This window comes from Anomaloglossus baeobatrachus, chromosome 3, assembly GCF_048569485.1.
Source record: "Anomaloglossus baeobatrachus isolate aAnoBae1 chromosome 3, aAnoBae1.hap1, whole genome shotgun sequence".
NCBI classification, from domain to species: Eukaryota; Metazoa; Chordata; class Amphibia; order Anura; family Aromobatidae; genus Anomaloglossus; species Anomaloglossus baeobatrachus.
The window spans coordinates 434,862,643-434,882,765 of record NC_134355.1 but is presented as its reverse complement, the minus strand read 5'-3'; the positions used below and the strand labels follow the sequence as shown (position 1 = coordinate 434,882,765).

At 52.7% G+C, this 20,123-nt stretch overlaps 2 protein-coding genes across 4 annotated transcripts in view; one reads left to right on the top strand and one right to left on the bottom strand.

The window, feature by feature from the left end:
• The window catches only part of LOC142296608 (uncharacterized), a 173,771-nt gene that overhangs the window by 27,057 nt on the left and 126,591 nt on the right, over window positions 1–20,123 (top strand). The window lies entirely within an intron of this gene.
• LOC142296606 (intestinal-type alkaline phosphatase-like) overlaps window positions 1–20,123 on the bottom strand; it is a 120,834-nt gene that overhangs the window by 48,212 nt on the left and 52,499 nt on the right. The window contains exon 6 of the mRNA XM_075340411.1: window positions 10,432–10,566. Coding sequence (XP_075196526.1) covers window positions 10,432–10,566 — 135 coding nt within the window. The remainder of the gene's footprint in view (window positions 1–10,431; window positions 10,567–20,123) is intronic.

Genomic DNA, 20,123 nt, shown 5'->3' with positions numbered 1-20,123 from the left:
CCTTTTATTTGACCACATCTGAGGGACAGAGATCTGGCTGCTGTGTGTAGACGGTGTTCAGTAGGGTGTCCCTGGAAAAATGCAGGTTTGTGAGGAAAGTGCAGGCGGAGACATTATGTTGCCTTCATCCAACGTTGGTGCTATCGATGTTTGAGAGAGCTGTACACAATCACTTGTTTCCCCTTCCAAACCAACTGATGACCTAACAAGCAAACTGCCTGTTGCGGTTACAGTGGTGGAAGTTGTGGGTGGAAAACAGGTGTGACAGCTGTCCCCACAGTCCTAGAAGATGACGAGCGCGCGGATGCACTGGAAGGGGCAGGCGGTGGATGGTTGGCTCCGCTAGGCCGCATTGCAGCACGGTGAGCTTCCCACCAGGCCATATGATATTTATTCATGTGACGATTCATGGAAGAAGTTGTCAAACTGCTGAGGTTTTGACCTCTACTAAGATAACCATGCCAAATGTTACAGATCACATAATTAGGGCGATCTTTTTTTATGTCAAAAAAGGACCAGGCTAGGCAAGGCTTAGAGGCCATGCGACCTGTAGATCCACCCCGAATAATGCTCAGAGGCAGAGTGGTGGCTGAGGATGCAGTTGTAGACGTGCTACCAGTGCTCCGACTGTGTCCAGGAAGGCGCAAGGTTACTTCGACGTCGGTTGCATCCTCCTCCACCGCCTCTGTTGACCTCCTCGAGTGTCTGACTGTGGGTTGACAGTAGGTGTGATCTAGGACTTCATCAGCAATTGTTGTGTTTGCACTCCCCTCCCCCTCAGACCGAGCCTCTTCTTGCCCTGACCGAATATTTAAGTTGTCATCCCAATCGGGTATCTGCGTCTCATCTTCATCAGTATGTTCCTCATTGTCTATAACCACAGTCGTTGGAAAGGCAGCATTTTGGTAGCCAACAGTTTGCAGATGATGAAAGTCAACCTCCAAGCCATGTCATGCCCTTCTAAAAGCATGTAAAACACAGCGAGGGGACTCCAACCACAGTCTCCCTCGTTGCCACTAACTGGGCCACACACACCCCACTTGACTGGCATCGGTTGACCCCCCCTTTTGAAAAAGAAAAAGATGCTTTGCATGAAGCACTCTCAAAAATACGCGTGCCTTTCCCGTCCCCTGGCTGACCCAGGGGAAGAAAAGTCCTCTGAGAGCCATGACTTGTTCATCTTGGTTCTTTTAGAAACACAGCGAGGGGACTCCAACCACAGTCTCCCTCGTTGCCACTAACTGGGCCACACACACCCCACTTGACTGGCATCGGTTGACCCCCCCTTTTGAAAAAGAAAAAGATGCTTTGCATGAAGCACTCTCAAAAATACGCGTGCCTTTCCCGTCCCCTGGCTGACCCAGGGGAAGAAAAGTCCTCTGAGAGCCATGACTTGTTCATCTTGGTTCTTTTAGAAACACAGGGAGGGGACTCCAACCACAGTCTCCCTCGTTTCCACTAACAGGGCCACACACACCCCACTTGACTGGCATCGGTTGACCCCCCCTTTTGAAAAAGAAAAAGATGCTTTGCATGAAGCACTCTCAAAAATACGCGTGCCTTTCCCGTCCCCTGGCTGACCCATGGGAAGAAAAGTCCTCTGAGAGCCATGACTTGTTCATCTTGGTTCTTTTAGAGACACAGCGAGGGGACTCCAACCACAGTCTCCCTCGTTTCCACTAACTGGGCCACACACACCCCACTTGACTGGCATGGGTTGAGCCCCCTTTTGAAAAAGAAAAAGATGCTTTGCATGAAGCACTCTCAAAAATACACGTGCCTTTCCCGTCCCCTGGCTGACCCAGGGGAAGAAAAGTCCTCTGAGAGCCATGACTTGTTCATCTTGGTTCTTTTAGAGACACAGCGAGGGGACTCCAACCACAGTCTCCCTCGTTGCCACTAACTGGGCCACACACACCCCACTTGACTGGCATCGGTTGACCCCCCCTTTTGAAAAAGAAAAAGATGCTTTGCATGAAGCACTCTCAAAAATACACGTGCCTTTCCCGTCCCCTGGCTGACCCAGGGGAAGAAAAGTCCTCTGAGAGCCATGACTTGTTCATCTTGGTTCTTTTAGAGACACAGCGAGGGGACTCCAACCACAGTCTCCCTCGTTGCCACTAACTGGGCCACACACACCCCACTTGACTGGCATCGGTTGACCCCCCCTTTTGAAAAAGAAAAAGATGCTTTGCATGAAGCACTCTCAAAAATACGCGTGCCTTTCCCGTCCCCTGGCTGACCCATGGGAAGAAAAGTCCTCTGAGAGCCATGACTTGTTCATCTTGGTTCTTTTAGAGACACAGCGAGGGGACTCCAACCACAGTCTCCCTCGTTTCCACTAACTGGGCCACACACACCCCACTTGACTGGCATGGGTTGAGCCCCCTTTTGAAAAAGAAAAAGATGCTTTGCATGAAGCACTCTCAAAAATACACGTGCCTTTCCCGTCCCCTGGCTGACCCAGGGGAAGAAAAGTCCTCTGAGAGCCATGACTTGTTCATCTTGGTTCTTTTAGAGACACAGCGAGGGGACTCCAACCACAGTCTCCCTCGTTGCCACTAACTGGGCCACACACACCCCACTTGACTGGCATCGGTTGACCCCCCCTTTTGAAAAAGAAAAAGATGCTTTGCATGAAGCACTCTCAAAAATACGCGTGCCTTTCCCGTCCCCTGGCTGACCCAGGGGAAGAAAAGTCCTCTGAGAGCCATGATTTGTTCATTTTGGGTCTTTTAGAAACACAGCGAGGGGACTCCAACCACAGTCTCCCTCGTTGCCACTAACTGGGCCACACGCACCCCACTTGACTGGCATCGGTTGACCCCCCCTTTTGAAAAAGAAAAAGATGCTTTGCATGAAGCACTCTCAAAAATACGCGTGCCTTTCCCGTCCCCTGGCTGACCCAGGGGAAGAAAAGTCCTCTGAGAGCCATGACTTGTTCATCTTGGTTCTTTTAGAAACACAGCGAGGGGACTCCAACCACAGTCTCCCTCGTTTCCACTAACTGGGCCACACACACCCCACTTGACTGGCATCGGTTGACCCCCCCTTTTGAAAAAGAAAAAGATGCTTTGCATGAAGCACTCTCAAAAATACGCGTGCCTTTCCCGTCCCCTGGCTGACCCAGGGGAAGAAAAGTCCTCTGAGAGCCATTACTTGTTCATCTTGGTTCTTTTAGAGACACAGCGAGGGGACTCCAACCACAGTCTCCCTCGTTTCCACTAACTGGGCCACACACACCCCACTTGACTGGCATGGGTTGAGCCCCCTTTTGAAAAAGAAAAAGATGCTTTGCATGAAGCACTCTCAAAAATACACGTGCCTTTCCCGTCCCCTGGCTGACCCAGGGGAAGAAAAGTCCTCTGAGAGCCATGACTTGTTCATCTTGGTTCTTTTAGAGACACAGCGAGGGGACTCCAACCACAGTCTCCCTCGTTGCCACTAACTGGGCCACACACACCCCACTTGACTGGCATCGGTTGACCCCCCCTTTTGAAAAAGAAAAAGATGCTTTGCATGAAGCACTCTCAAAAATACGCGTGTCTTTCCCGTCCCCTGGCTGACCCAGGGGAAGAAAAGTCCTCTGAGAGCCATGATTTGTTCATTTTGGGTCTTTTAGAAACACAGCGAGGGGACTCCAACCACAGTCTCCCTCGTTGCCACTAACTGGGCCACACACACCCCACTTGACTGGCATCGGTTGACCCCCCCTTTTGAAAAAGAAAAAGATGCTTTGCATGAAGCACTCTCAAAAATACGCGTGCCTTTCCCGTCCCCTGGCTGACCCAGGGGAAGAAAAGTCCTCTGAGAGCCATGACTTGTTCATCTTGGTTCTTTTAGAAACACAGCGAGGGGACTCCAACCACAGTCTCCCTCGTTTCCACTAACTGGGCCACACACACCCCACTTGACTGGCATGGGTTGAGCCCCCTTTTGAAAAAGAAAAAGATGCTTTGCATGAAGCACTCTCAAAAATACACGTGCCTTTCCCGTCCCCTGGCTGACCCAGGGGAAGAAAAGTCCTCTGAGAGCCATGACTTGTTCATCTTGGTTCTTTTAGAGACACAGCGAGGGGACTCCAACCACAGTCTCCCTCGTTGCCACTAACTGGGCCACACACACCCCACTTGACTGGCATCGGTTGACCCCCCCTTTTGAAAAAGAAAAAGATGCTTTGCATGAAGCACTCTCAAAAATACGCGTGCCTTTCCCGTCCCCTGGCTGACCCAGGGGAAGAAAAGTCCTCTGAGAGCCATGACTTGTTCATCTTGGTTCTTTTAGAAACACAGCGAGGGGACTCCAACCACAGTCTCCTTCGTTGCCACTAACTGGGCCACACACACCCCACTTGACTGGCATCGGTTGACCCCCCCTTTTGAAAAAGAAAAAGATGCTTTGCATGAAGCACTCTCAAAAATACGCGTGCCTTTCCCGTCCCCTGGCTGACCCAGGGGAAGAAAAGTCCTCTGAGAGCCATGACTTGTTCATCTTGGTTCTTTTAGAGACACAGCGAGGGGACTCCAACCACAGTCTCCCTCGTTTCCACTAACTGGGCCACACACACCCCACTTGACTGGCATGGGTTGAGCCCCCTTTTGAAAAAGAAAAAGATGCTTTGCATGAAGCACTCTCAAAAATACGCGTGCCTTTCCCGTCCCCTGGCTGACCCAGGGGAAGAAAAGTCCTCTGAGAGCCATGACTTGTTCATCTTGGTTCTTTTAGAAACACAGCGAGGGGACTCCAACCACAGTCTCCTTCGTTGCCACTAACTGGGCCACACACACCCCACTTGACTGGCATCGGTTGACCCCCCCTTTTGAAAAAGAAAAAGATGCTTTGCATGAAGCACTCTCAAAAATACGCGTGCCTTTCCCGTCCCCTGGCTGACCCAGGGGAAGAAAAGTCCTCTGAGAGCCATGACTTGTTCATCTTGGTTCTTTTAGAGACACAGCGAGGGGACTCCAACCACAGTCTCCCTCGTTTCCACTAACTGGGCCACACACACCCCACTTGACTGGCATGGGTTGAGCCCCCTTTTGAAAAAGAAAAAGATGCTTTGCATGAAGCACTCTCAAAAATACACGTGCCTTTCCCGTCCCCTGGCTGACCCAGGGGAAGAAAAGTCCTCTGAGAGCCATGACTTGTTCATCTTGGTTCTTTTAGAGACACAGCGAGGGGACTCCAACCACAGTCTCCCTCGTTGCCACTAACTGGGCCACACACACCCCACTTGACTGGCATCGGTTGACCCCCCCTTTTGAAAAAGAAAAAGATGCTTTGCATGAAGCACTCTCAAAAATACGCGTGCCTTTCCCGTCCCCTGGCTGACCCAGGGGAAGAAAAGTCCTCTGAGAGCCATGATTTGTTCATTTTGGGTCTTTTAGAAACACAGCGAGGGGACTCCAACCACAGTCTCCCTCGTTGCCACTAACTGGGCCACACGCACCCCACTTGACTGGCATCGGTTGACCCCCCCTTTTGAAAAAGAAAAAGATGCTTTGCATGAAGCACTCTCAAAAATACGCGTGCCTTTCCCGTCCCCTGGCTGACCCAGGGGAAGAAAAGTCCTCTGAGAGCCATGACTTGTTCATCTTGGTTCTTTTAGAAACACAGCGAGGGGACTCCAACCACAGTCTCCCTCGTTTCCACTAACTGGGCCACACACACCCCACTTGACTGGCATGGGTTGAACCCCCTTTTGAAAAAGAAAAAGATGCTTTGCATGAAGCACTCTCAAAAATACACGTGCCTTTCCCGTCCCCTGGCTGACCCAGGGGAAGAAAAGTCCTCTGAGAGCCATGACTTGTTCATCTTGGTTCTTTTAGAGACACAGCGAGGGGACTCCAACCACAGTCTCCCTCGTTGCCACTAACTGGGCCACACACACCCCACTTGACTGGCATCGGTTGACCCCCCCTTTTGAAAAAGAAAAAGATGCTTTGCATGAAGCACTCTCAAAAATACGCGTGCCTTTCCCGTCCCCTGGCTGACCCAGGGGAAGAAAAGTCCTCTGAGAGCCATGACTTGTTCATCTTGGTTCTTTTAGAAACACAGCGAGGGGACTCCAACCACAGTCTCCCTCGTTGCCACTAACTGGGCCACACACACCCCACTTGACTGGCATCGGTTGACCCCCCCTTTTGAAAAAGAAAAAGATGCTTTGCATGAAGCACTCTCAAAAATACGCGTGCCTTTCCCGTCCCCTGGCTGACCCAGGGGAAGAAAAGTCCTCTGAGAGCCATGACTTGTTCATCTTGGTTCTTTTAGAAACACAGCGAGGGGACTCCAACCACAGTCTCCCTCGTTTCCACTAACAGGGCCACACACACCCCACTTGACTGGCATCGGTTGAGCCCCCTTTTGAAAAAGAAAAAGATGCTTTGCATGAAGCACTCTCAAAAATACACGTGCCTTTCCCATCCCCTGGCTGACCCAGGGGAAGAAAAGTCCTCTGAGAGCCATGACTTGTTCATCTTGGTTCTTTTAGAAACACAGCGAGGGGACTCCAACCACAGTCTCCTTCGTTGCCACTAACTGGGCCACACACACCCCACTTGACTGGCATCGGTTGACCCCCCCTTTTGAAAAAGAAAAAGATGCTTTGCATGAAGCACTCTCAAAAATACGCGTGCCTTTCCCGTTCACTTGGCTGACCCAGGGGAAGAAAAGTCCTCTGAGAGCCATGACTTGTTCATCTTGGTTCTTTTAGAGACACAGCGAGGGGACTCCAACCACAGTCTCCCTCGTTTCCACTAACTGGGCCACACACACCCCACTTGACTGGCATGGGTTGAGCCCCCTTTTGAAAAAGAAAAAGATGCTTTGCATGAAGCACTCTCAAAAATACACGTGCCTTTCCCGTCCCCTGGCTGACCCAGGGGAAGAAAAGTCCTCTGAGAGCCATGACTTGTTCATCTTGGTTCTTTTAGAAACACAGCGAGGGGACTCCAACCACAGTCTCCCTCGTTGCCACTAACTGGGCCACACACACCCCACTTGACTGGCATCGGTTGACCCCCCCTTTTGAAAAAGAAAAAGATGCTTTGCATGAAGCACTCTCAAAAATACGCGTGCCTTTCCCGTCCCCTGGCTGACCCAGGGGAAGAAAAGTCCTCTGAGAGCCATGACTTGTTCATCTTGGTTCTTTTAGAAACACAGCGAGGGGACTCCAACCACAGTCTCCCTCGTTTCCACTAACAGGGCCACACACACCCCACTTGACTGGCATCGGTTGAGCCCCCTTTTGAAAAAGAAAAAGATGCTTTGCATGAAGCACTCTCAAAAATACACGTGCCTTTCCCGTCCCCTGGCTGACCCAGGGGAAGAAAAGTCCTCTGAGAGCCATGACTTGTTCATCTTGGTTCTTTTAGAAACACAGCGAGGGGACTCCAACCATAGTCTCCTTCGTTGCCACTAACTGGGCCACACACACCCCACTTGACTGGCATCGGTTGACCCCCCCTTTTGAAAAAGAAAAAGATGCTTTGCATGAAGCACTCTCAAAAATACGCGTGCCTTTCCCGTCCCCTGGCTGACCCAGGGGAAGAAAAGTCCTCTGAGAGCCATGATTTGTTCATTTTGGGTCTTTTAGAAACACAGCGAGGGGACTCCAACCACAGTCTCCTTCGTTGCCACTAACTGGGCCACACACACCCCACTTGACTGGCATCGGTTGAGCCCCCTTTTGAAAAAGAAAAAGATGCTTTGCATGAAGCACTCTCAAAAATACGCGTGCCTTTCCCGTCCCCTGGCTGACCCAGGGGAAGAAAAGTCCTCTGAGAGCCATGACTTGTTCATCTTGGTTCTTTTAGAAACACAGCGAGGGGACTCCAACCACAGTCTCCCTCGTTTCCACTAACTGGGCCACACACACCCCACTTGACTGGCATCGGTTGAGCCCCCTTTTGAAAAAGAAAAAGATGCTTTGCATGAAGCACTCTCAAAAATACACGTGCCTTTCCCGTCCCCTGGCTGACCCAGGGGAAGAAAAGTCCTCTGAGAGCCATGTCCACATTGTCAGTGGACAGACACGTGTGCTTATCTGCCAGCAGACCCCCAGCAGCACTGAAGACAGGTTCCGAGAGAACGCTGGCTGCAGGACACGACAAGATCCCCAAGACGTACGTGGCGAGCTCAGGCAATTTATCAAGATTGGAAGCCTAAAATGAGCAGGGCTCAAGTTGCACAATAATGGAATCGATGTTTCCTTGCATATACTCATATATCTGTGTGTCCTCCTCTTTTTCCTTGTCCAGCTCTTTTGTTTTCACATGAGTATATGTCCTTGTCACTTTCCCATGTGTTGTGAGTTGTTTGTGACCTTTTGGACACCTTTGAGGGTGTTTTCTAGGTGTTTTTCTGTGTTTGTGATTGCCTGCCATTGTTTCCTATTGGCTCGAGTTCGGTTCGTCGAACGTTCGACGAGCCGAACTCGAACGGGAGCTCCGTTCGGCGAACCGACCTCGAGCCGAACCGGGACCGGTTCGCTCATCTCTAGTCTTAACTTATCAACCCCCTTTTTTGTCAACTTCTACTTGGTTGGGTTTTGGGGAATGTCGGAGGGCAATAGTAGTGTTTTAATCATTAGTCTTTCTTTGTTGTATGGCCAACCTAAGACTATAGGCCCCGTTACACTTAACGACGTATCTAACGATATATCGCCGGGGTCACGGATTCCGTGACGCACATACGGCATCGTTAGCAACGTCGTTGCGTGTGACACCAACAAACGTCCGTTAACGATCAAAAATAGTCACCTTATCGTTGATCGTTGACACGTCGTTCATTTTCATAAAATCGTTGATTGTTGAGGATGCAGGTTGTTTGTCGTTCCCAAGGCAGCACACATCGCTACGTGTGACACCTCGGGAATGATGAACTACAGCTTACCTGCGGCCACCAGCAATGAGGAAGGAAGGAGGTGGGCGGGATGTTACGGTCGCTCATCTCCGCCCCTCCGCTTCTATTGGGCTGCCACTTAGTGACGCCGCTGTGACGCTGCACGAACCGTCCCCTTAGAAAGGAGGCGGTTTGCTGGCAACAGCGACATTGCTAGGCAGGTAAGTCCGTGTGACGGCTCCTAATGATTTTGTGCGCCACGGGCAGCAATATACCCGTGACACACAAATGACGGGGGCGGGTATGTGTGGCGCCCTGGACAAGCCAGGACGTCACAGGTACAACATCAACACACCCCACACCCTGGCTAGGCACATCGAGGTCAAACGAAAATCCTTGTTGCCTCCCTCCAGGGGCTGATGTCCACACCAGGAGGTGGAGCCAGGAGGTTGGCCCCACCCACCGAGGAGTTCACAGTCCTGGAGGCGGGAAAAGGAAGGCAGTTCAGTTTTAGAGTTTGGAGTGGAAGGAGTGAAGTGGCAGTGGAGGAGACTGACCATGTCCGGGTGCGTGGCCCGGGCACATACAGCAAGGTTGGCAGACGGTGGTGACCGTCTGCAGGAGAGGCCGATTGACGTGAACCGTAAGGACCGGGGACGGGCGGTGGCCCGCCGGTACCGGATCAGGGAATGAAGAGAAGCCAGCACCATTCGGCACGGCTTACGGACCCCGACCAGGCTAGGAGTCGCCGTAAAACCGGTCAAATCCGTTAGCGAAGGGAACCTCCGGGGTTTCCCAGCAGTCAAGACCCGATTGAAGGCAACAGCTCAAACCGTGAAGGGAAGTACAGTCACCGCCAAGGCTACAGTTCCCAGGGCCAGAGCCTGCGGGCAAAAGGGGCTCCCTCAGCATCCATCCAAGCTGGGGAGAGGGTTACCGGTGGGAAGCCATCAGAACCGAGAACTTAACGCAGGTGCAGGGAAAAGCAGTCACCACCAACCTACCGGGAGAAGAACAACCGCAGCCGTCTGTGGGACCCGTCCATCCAGCTGTTTGTTTTACCGGAGACTTTGCATTCGTCCTTGGCTGAGTGAGTACCACCGTGCCGTGCGGCACCGCGCTGCCCCCGCGACGCTGCACCTCACCAGGCCCCGTAACCCGCCTGTCATCCCTCCCTTACCGGGCCCAGGGACAACCAACCCCCCTACCCACGGAGGGGAAGAACAACATCCAAGCTGCTCCCTGTCATCGCTCCCGGGATCCCCGTCCAGAGCAGCGGTGGTGTCACAACCTCACCACAACCGTGGGTGGCGTAACGGACAATAAATCCCCAAAACCATTCCCCCTTTCACTCACGGGCGAGGAGCGCCACTCGAGGCCCCGGGATCCGGCCCACCGCTCGAGCCACCGAGCAGCGAGCGAAGCAGCAGCAGCCGGACCCGAGCAGTGGGTGAGCGCAGCGTCCCCTCCCCGCCCGCGACATATGCTTGCTAGCGATATCGTTATCAATATCGCTGCGTGTGACAGGGCCTTAAGAAGTAGATGAAGAATTATATATGACACTTTTAAACCACTAGTTTGTGAACCTACCTTATTTTTATTGAGCCATTCATTTATGAGATTCCTACCATCTTTTCTAAGCCCGTTCTGTTTAGTATCACTGGGGTATTCAAGATCTTGGCTTCCGTTTGGAGTCATGTACTTTCGCCCACCTCCTAGAATCACCTTGAAAATAATTAGACAATTATCAGAATATTTAGTAACCGCCACAATCCCTGGTGTACTTATCAATGGTCTTATTGCAATAAATCCAGAGATGTAGATAAATCAATTTGTCAGGTCTATGCCAAGGTTTATTTTAATAAAATGTATAGTAACAGTTTGATTTTAATCTCTACATATTTTGAAGTAATCCAACGTCTTCAGGAGACTCACAGATCTCTGTATTTCTCCCAAAAACGTTGGATTATCTGAAACGTAAAAAATTGAGCAAAGCTAAAACAACATGGCTGTTGTAGTGGCCATTCCCAGGTAATCCAGCTACTTTTAGTTAAAGGGGTTATCCGGCTTAAATTGCTTTTTTTTATTATTTCCCTATTGGGCTATATTGGGGCAGGTAAGTAGATAGAGACCACTTACCTGCCCTGCTGTCAGCCCCTCTCCCCCGGCTCAGAGCGGTCATGTGACCGCTCCTGCCGCGATTTTGCTGCTTCCGGTCATTTCATGTCAACATGGGCAGGGCCATATTGACATGCAAATGTGGAAACAGCATGTCGCCTCCCTACTGGGCGGCTTCAGTGCGATGAGCCCCGCCCCCCTTCCCTGCACCCTCCCACACATTCCCCCGCACCCCGTACTCTGCCCACAACCTCCCCCTGCACTGCTGTGGGACCCGTGACCTGGGAGAGGGGCCTGGCGGCAGCTGCAGTGGTGTCAGCGCCAGCAGCGGGCCCCTGCTCAGGATCACACATTCAAATATACCGGCATCACAGATCACAGATGCCGGTATATTTGAAAGCGCTGATGAGAAGGAGCGTTGCACTGCTTCTCATCACTGCACGCTGTCTGTGCTCTCTTCAGCACAGCGGTGACGTCACTACTGTGCTGATATGTCCAGAGCACAGACAGCGCGCGAACGTGCAGGAGCGGCGGGGAGCGAGGAAGGGTGAGTATGTACTCCCTATGGGGGGGAGTCGGTGCACAGCCCGATGTGTGTGTGTATGTGTGTGTGTATGTATGCGGTGCACAGCCCGATGTGTGTGTGTGTGTATGTGGTGCACAGCCCGATGTGTGTGTGTGTGTGTGTATGTGTGTGTGTGTATGCGGTGCACAGCCCGATGTGTGTGTGTGTATGCGGTACACAGCCTGATGTGTGTGTGTGTGTGTGTGTGTATGCGGTACACAGCCCGATGTGTGTGTGTGTGTGTATATGCGGTACACAGGCTGATGTGTGTGTGTGTGTATACTGTACACAGCCCAATATGTGTGTGTGTGTGTGTGTATGCGGTACACAGCTTGATGTGTGTGTGTGTGTATGCGGTGCACAGCCCGATGTGTGTGTGTATGCGGTACACAGCCTGATGTGTTTGTGTGTGTGTGTGCTGTACACAGCCCGATGTGTGTGTGCGTGCGGTGCACAGCCTGGTGTGTGTGTGTGTGCGGTGCGGTGCACAGCCTGATGTGTGTGTGTGCGGTGCACAGCCTGATGTGTGTGTATGTGTCGCGGGCGGGGAGGAGGGTGTCGGCACACTACGCTCACCCCTTCTGCTCGGGTCCGGCAGCTGCTCAGTGGTGGCTCGAGCGGTGGGCCGGATCCCGGGGTTTCTCGAGCGACACTCCTCGCCCGTGAGTGAAAGGGGGGTTGTGGTTGGGTGTGGGGGATTGTTATAGTTCGTGACGCCACCCACGGTTGTGGTGATTTCACCACCGCTGCTCAATTCGGGGATCCCGGGGATGGTGATGCGGAGCAGCCAGGTGTTGTGTTGCCCCTCCGTGGGTAGGGGTTGGTGATCCCGGGGCCCGGTGGTGGAGAAGGAGGTGCGGGGCCTGGTGGGCGCAGGGACGCGGGGGCCGCGCTGTGCCTTGCGGCACTGTGGTACTCACTCAGCCTGAGACGTGGACACAGTTTGTACGGTAAACCAAACGGCTGGTAGGACGGTCCCACAGACGGCTGCACCTGCACTCCCGGTAGGTGACGGTGATGTCCCTCTTCCTTGCACCTAAGTTTGACTGATGGTAGCGGTGGATTCCCTCCGGTTACCCGCTCCCAGACTGCAATCTGGGCCGGAGGAGCTCTACACTTTGCCCGCAGGCGCTGGCCCTGAGAAACTGGTGCCGTGGCGGTGGCGGTGTCTCTCTGCTTCAGGTTGGGCTGTTGCCGTCAATCGAGACTTGGTTGTTGGGGGATCTACGTCCCCTTCACTGACGGATTCGGCAAATTTGGCGACTCCTAGCCTTGCCGGGGTCCGAGAGGCCCCTGCCCTGGTGCTGACTGTCCTTCGGAACACTGCTCCAGACCACCGGGCACACAGCCAACGGGGTCCTTCCAGGAACTTCCAAACGGTCCCCCTCCAGACAGTCACCGCCGTCGCTGACCTTGCTGATCTCAGGCTTTCTTTCCTCACTGTCACCTCACTTGCTTTCCTCCTTTACCACTTTACTTCTTTCCACTTTTACTCCCTTAACTTCACTTCACTGTTTACTCAAGCTCGTCCCTGAGCTATCTGCCTGGTTTTCCCGCCTCCAGAGTTGTGAGCTCCTCGGTGGGCGGAGCCAACCACCTGGCCCACCCCCTGGTGTGCATCATCAGACTCCTGGAGGAAGGCAACAAGGATTTCTGGTTAGCATGGTGTGCCTACCTGGAGTGTGGGGTGTGGTGGTGTTGTGACCTGTGACCCCTGGCTTGCCCAGGGCGACACATTCCCCCTTAGCAAAATGCAGACCGTCCGCGGGCTGCCGTCCTACACCGGTTTTATTTTTCTGAAAAAGGGATAACAAGGTTAAACAAAACATAAATAACATTTTTAATCAAAACTCTTCCCAAGACGGGAGGCACATTTACTTTTAACGTTGCAACGGTTTAAGGCAACGGTTTCCGCTCTCTCCCACCCAAGCAACCTGGCCCTGATGCTGCCCCTAAAACCCAGGCAGCACCCCTTGACCCACAGTCCAGCACAAGTTACCCGAGCGGGATCTGTCCTTCCCCTCCAGAGGGTAGCCACCGGTTCCTTTGGTGGCTGGGCCCTAGCCTGCTCTGCTGAGGGCCCTCCCTCCAACCTGCCTCTCCGGAGGCGGCATTGCGGAAACGGTAACGGTAACCAACATATTTACAAGCCACTTAACGTTTGTGGTGCCCTGCAAGTTCACGGGCTTGTCCATGGATAGTTCCCATGCATTTTAAACGGTCCCCACAGGGACAACGGTGCCGGCTCCAGCCGGTTGCAAATCAACAAACAAATCAGGTGACTTCTTCGGTAATTTCACTTATCATTCTTTTGCAAACTTTCAAACTTTTAAACAGCAACACAAACTTTTGGTGGTCCCTACGGGGACGGTGCAACGGGCGTCCACTGCCCTACTCCGGTCCTTTTGCTGCTTCATCCGAGGGAGGGGATGCAGAGCTCACCTTGCTCTCCGGGCTACCCCTCAGCTTTACATCCAGGGCAAACCACCCCCTCTCTCCGCAGTGCCGGGTGTAACGCACCATGTCTCCCGGTATGAGATTGCGGCCAGGATGCTCCTCGGGCAGATGGGCATTCACGTCCCGCCGGGCCACAAACACCTCGGCCTCCAGGCCCGGTTCGTATATGAATCCGTAGCCCCGGCGGACATCAAACCGCCTCACCTGCCCCTCGTAGAACGGGCCCCGGACACGGAAGGTCGCTTGCCGCAGGTTTTCCTTTTCCCGAATGGCTCGGGCCACCAGCTCGGCTTTCCTTCTCTCCCTCTCCGCGATCTCCAGGCCCAGCTTTGTCGGCTCCCTGTCCCAGTATGGCGCTGCTGCCAGCTCCGGCGCACGGGTTGAGCCCCGCGGGACATCCAGCACGTTACCCACTGTCAGGAAGGTGGGTAGCGTATCCCGCGGTGTCATGGCCTTGGGCGCTGCCTTGCAGCAACAACCCGGCGCCACCTCAGCCGAGGTGTGGGGGATGGGCACAGGGGCTTTCCGCAACTGGGCCTTCGGCTCGGAGCGGGTCATCGGCTCCGGCTCGGGAAACTGCTCGGGGACTGTCTCTGGCACAATCTTCGGGGCCTTCCAAGGCAATGCCTCCGGTTTGCTACGGGCTCCGGCTACAGGTCGGTCCGCTGGGGCGGACGGGCTGGGTATCGCTACCGGTTGCGGTGGCAGCGGGCGTAGTGGCGGGGTCACGGCCTCCGAGACGGGTGGCGAGGGAGGCAACGGGGGGAGAGGGCTTGGACCGGGTCCCTCAACCGCAGCGACCGGTCCCTCCGGGACATAGGGGCGTGGGTCACTCACCCTCCCTTCCTCCGCTTCCTCCTCGTGTCTCCGCACGGTGGCTATAACGTCCGCCATGTCGGTCTCCCACTCCTCCAAGAGGAGCTGCATCTTGACCTGCAGCCTTAGGTGGAGCTGCGCGGTCCGGATTTCCACCCACGCTGCGGTTCCCGGTGCGGGGGCCACGGTGTTTCGGGACGGCATCCACATGGTATCTTTCTGTCTTTCTTCCAGGAACGGTATGCTCGCAAGGTCCTGGCGTCCCTGCTTTTATATCCGCGACTACATGCCGCCAGCCGCCATCGCGTCCCCCTTAGCTCTTTCCTGACCCTCCTCTCCCGGGGCGGGGTTTTGGCCTTCGCGCCTCTACTGCTCGAGAAGACGCTCGAGCGGGAACTTTTCGCGCCAAAGATGGCGGTTTCTGAAATTTTTCTGCCGGATACCTCCGGCGGTAACAAGGCGCACCTCTACCAGACGGCAGAGCGGTAAGATCCTGTTCGTGACGCCAAGTTGTCGCGGGCGGGGAGGAGGGTGTCGGCACACTACGCTCACCCCTTCTGCTCGGGTCCGGCAACTGCTCAGTGGTGGCTCGAGCGGTGGGCCGGATCCCGGGGTTTCTCGAGCGACACTCCTCGCCCGTGAGTGAAAGGGGGGTTGTGGTTGGGTGTGGGGGATTGTTATAGTTCGTGACGCCACCCACGGTTGTGGTGATTTCACCACCGCTGCTCAATTCGGGGATCCCGGGGATGGTGATGCGGAGCAGCCAGGTGTTGTGTTGCCCCTCCGTGGGTAGGGGTTGGTGATCCCGGGGCCCGGTGGTGGAGAAGGAGGTGCGGGGCCTGGTGGGCGCAGGGACGCGGGGGCCGCGCTGTGCCTTGCGGCACTGTGGTACTCACTCAGCCTGAGACGTGGACACAGTTTGTACGGTAAACCAAACGGCTGGTAGGACGGTCCCACAGACGGCTGCACCTGCACTCCCGGTAGGTGACGGTGATGTCCCTCTTCCTTGCACCTAAGTTTGACTGATGGTAGCGGTGGATTCCCTCCGGTTACCCGCTCCCCGACTGCAATCTGGGCCGGAGGAGCTCTACACTTTGCCCGCAGGCGCTGGCCCTGAGAAACTGGTGCCGTGGCGGTGGCGGTGTCTCTCTGCTTCAGGTTGGGCTGTTGCCGTCAATCGAGACTTGGTTGTTGGGGGATCTACGTCCCCTTCACTGACGGATTCGGCAAATTTGGCGACTCCTAGCCTTGCCGGGGTCCGAGAGGCCCCTGCCCTGGTGCTGACTGTCCTTCGGAACACTGCTCCAGACCACCGGGCACACAGCCAACGGGGTCCTTCCAGGAACTTCCAAACGGTCCCCCTCCAGACAGTCACCGCCGTCGCTGACCTTGCTGATCTCAGGCTTTCTTTCCTCACTGTCACCTCACTTGCTTTCCTCCTTTACCACTTTACTTCTTTCCACTTTTACTCCCTTAACTTCACTTCACTGTTTACTCAAGCTCGTCCCTGAGCTATCTGCCTGGTTTTCCTGCCTCCAGAGTTGTGAGCTCCTCGGTGGGCGGAGCCAACCGCCTGGCCCACCCCCTGGTGTGCATCATCAGACTCCTGGAGGAAGGCAACAAGGATTTCTGGTTAGCATGGTGTGCCTACCTGGAGTGTGGGGTGTGGTGGTGTTGTGACCTGTGACCCCTGGCTTACCCAGGGCGACACATATGCGGTGCACAGTCTGATGTGTGTGTATGCGGTGCACAGCCTGATGTGGTGTGGGGTACAGAGCCCGATGTGGGGCTGTTATGTGCAATGCTGTAGTGATAACAGGTCAGGTGCTGGGGCAGAATATACTGACAGGGAATGTGTGTGCAGGGGGGGGGCAGAGGGTGGGGCTGGACACTGGGGTGGGGCTGGACAGTGAGGCCGGGCGGTGCCAGCTGTGACTGTGAGGTTTTGCACAGGAAGTGGTCAGTTTGCTGGAGCTGAATGTAAACAAGGAGCTGCAGAGAATAAAGGGTGAATTCAAAAGGAACAAAAGTTAGAAAACAAAAAATAACAATGTAGGGGTGTTTAATATGACAATACAGCACAGATTAGCTTAAACTCAAACATTTTTGTTATGTCGGACAACCCCTTTAACTTTAATTTCACAACTATTCTACACATATGCAAGAGTTTTTAGCTGATAGAAATTCCTCCCAACCGCCTATACACAAGCATACTCAGTTCAGTTGAATATACATGTTTTTGAAAAGGGAGAGAGAAGTTGTCACCAACAATATCTAGAGGTAGAGTCAGGTGGTCTTCATACATATAACCTAGATGGTCAGTCCATCAAAACCGCCAGGTATAGCTGATTTGTATGATTTTCTCTCATGTATATAGGCATTACACTTTTTTCCTCAAGATCTGCCATCAAGGTATAATAAGTGTGATGCCCTGCACTACTCAGGTCATCACAGGGTTCTGCACAATCTTTCTTGGAACCTAACCTGCAGTACTGCCTCCACCAGGATTCACAAACCCTAGTGACACCTTGCATCACATCTGTCAGGCACACCAGTGGACTGCTTAAGCGGAATAGGGCCGCTGACCTAGAGGTCAGGCAGGGAGGTGGGTGGTGTCAGTTCCGATCATTGCTGACCCTCGAGCTGTGAGGAGCTCTGAGGAAGCTGGGAGTTGGAGCTCCCAGGGGAAAAATAATCCCTGGTTGCAGACGGTGGTCTGGACCAAGAGCAGTCAGACCCCCGGATGCAAGGGATTGAGGCTAGGTGCCTGGGACCTGTCTTGGAGGATGGTCAGCAGCCTGGGCCTAATCACCGGTCTGGGACCAAAGGCACGACGGGGTACACGGACCCTAGGTCGGGGAGAAGCTGCAGGCAACCCGGCAATTAACCTGCGGAGGACAGGACCTCTATGGACTTTTCCCACCAGCTCAGAGATCGGGGGCTCTAGTGCAATGAGGGGGATAGGGCTTTCCAAAAAAGAGCCCCTGAGAACAAGCTCCTCTATTTAGCCACAGTGGGGAGCGGGGCCCAGAAATCTCCAGGCTGACGGGCCACCAAGGACACTCTAATTTACGGTGCCAGGAGACAGGTAAAGAGACCACCAGGCAGTGCTGCAGGGGACGGGACCCGGACATGCTCTCCTCAAGAGACAGCGGCAGTCAGAGACTTGGTTCACCCTGTTGTCAGCATCTGCTTTATTGATGAGTGAGTACCAATTGATCCCTGCAACCAGCGAGTCTGCGCTGCCCCTGCACCCCCTCACAAACATCATGAGTCCCGGGGTCATCACCTACCCGTGGAGGGCCACGTTACCGAGCTGCCCCCTTCCATCACCCCGGGTACTCCCAACGGCAGCGGCGGTATTCCCAATTACTATACACCACGGGTGGCATCAAGAACTATATATATCTCCCCTGTAAATACCCCCTTCTACATTTGGATAGTGGCCCCTAGCCCCCAGGTCCGGAGACCCTCGAGCCACGAGTAATCACCCCCCGGATCCAAGCGGTTCGACCGCTGCAAGGGCGGCACATAAGTACAACTCAAATTAGATAATCTAATGATTATGAGGTCTCCTAGGACTAGATCAAACCCATCACAAGCTATTTAATACAAAGGACGTTTGAGCAATGTAAAAGTGACTTTAACATATATGGCCATTAGTAAACGTCCTATTTAAAAACACATGAGACGGCTGGACTTTTTATGCTTGGTATGCTTCCATATTCTTACTGGCAGATGATGTGGCACACAGTTGTTTCTTTAAACCGATCTCCTTCCCTGCTCCACTCTAGTACATTGCTCAACCAATCCCCTTCAAGACTTCTCCAGAGTATCCCCCATCCTCCAGATTTTAAACCCGTCTGATTGTCTCCAACATTTGGAAACTTCAGATAGAACTTGAAAATCCATCTATTCAAGAAAGCTTACAGCTTGCAGTGACCCCGCTGTCACCTCACTACCACCACCACTGGAGATGATGCAACCTCCAACCTACTGTGTCCTTCATCATTGTCCTGTAGACTTTAAGCCCATGATGGAAGGGTCTTCTCCTCCAATGTACCAGTCATTCTCTGTTATTTGTTCATTGAAGTTTATATTTCTACTTTATGTGTGAACCGTTTTCACATGTACAGCACCATACAATGAATGAATAAAAATAATAATAATAAAATTACCCAGTCTTTCTTTTACCAGATATTTTTAAATGAGACATCACTGAATCTGCACTAGCTAAGTGCTATGCCTCACTAAATTGTAACAGTGTGAACTATAATTAAAAAAGTTGTTCACTACTTTAACATTGATGGCGTATCCTTAGGATAAGCCATCATTGTCTAATCAGCCGGGGTCCAAGACCCCACGCCTCCACCGATCAGCTGTTCTCGGGGACGGCGCCAGCAGCAGGTGTCCGGAAATGACCAGTTTCTGAGCTGCCCCATCCTGTGATAGGAGCTGCAGCCAGGTACTGCACATTCGCCTCCTATTGATTTTAAATATTAGTTTGACACAGAAAATACAATTTGCAATACTGAATTCAGCAGTCTCCGACACTTCACAGGTGCAAAAAAATGAGTGCTAAATTTTCAATTGTTCAATACTAAATTGCAAAACTGAGAGCAGCAGCTCTTGGTCCAAAACAGTGTCAGTGACTCCCCTCTCTCCTATTAGTTTTTCATCGTAATTATATCTATCTATTCTCTTTTCTTCAAACATTATCTTTATTATGTGCACTAAGGCACCGAATTAACATTGCCTTTGCGCCTGTTTTTTGTCTAGTTTTATGTGTTTTGCACCTTATTTTCTTTGTTTGCACCCAATCAATTATTCTATTTGAGTCTTTTTAAGTCTATTTTATATGTGCTTGCCTGTTTATTTTTGTTTTGTGGCCGGAGTTTAGTGATTCCAGATGTTTTCACCTGATTCATTTAGGCTAAGTTCAGACACTGCGTTTTTTGACGCTGCGTTTTCATGCGTTTTTGGCCGCTAAAAACACACAAAAACACACCCGCTGCAAAAACCGCATGCGTTTTTACTGTGATTTGGTGCGTTTTTGGCTGCGTTTTGCTTCGTTTTTGATCTCTGCGTTTTTCTGCGGTTTTCCAATGCATTGCATGGGGGGAAAACGCAGAAAAACGCAGGAAAGAATTGACATGTCCATTTCTTTTTTTAAGCTCAAAAACACAGCTTAAAAAAAAAGTTGTGTGCGGACAGCAAAATTGAAAACTCATAGACTTGGCTGGGGAAGCAAAGTCATGCAGTTTTGAGGCCAAAAACGCACCCGGAAAAAGGCGCAAAAACACCGCGAGAAACGCACTGTGTGCAC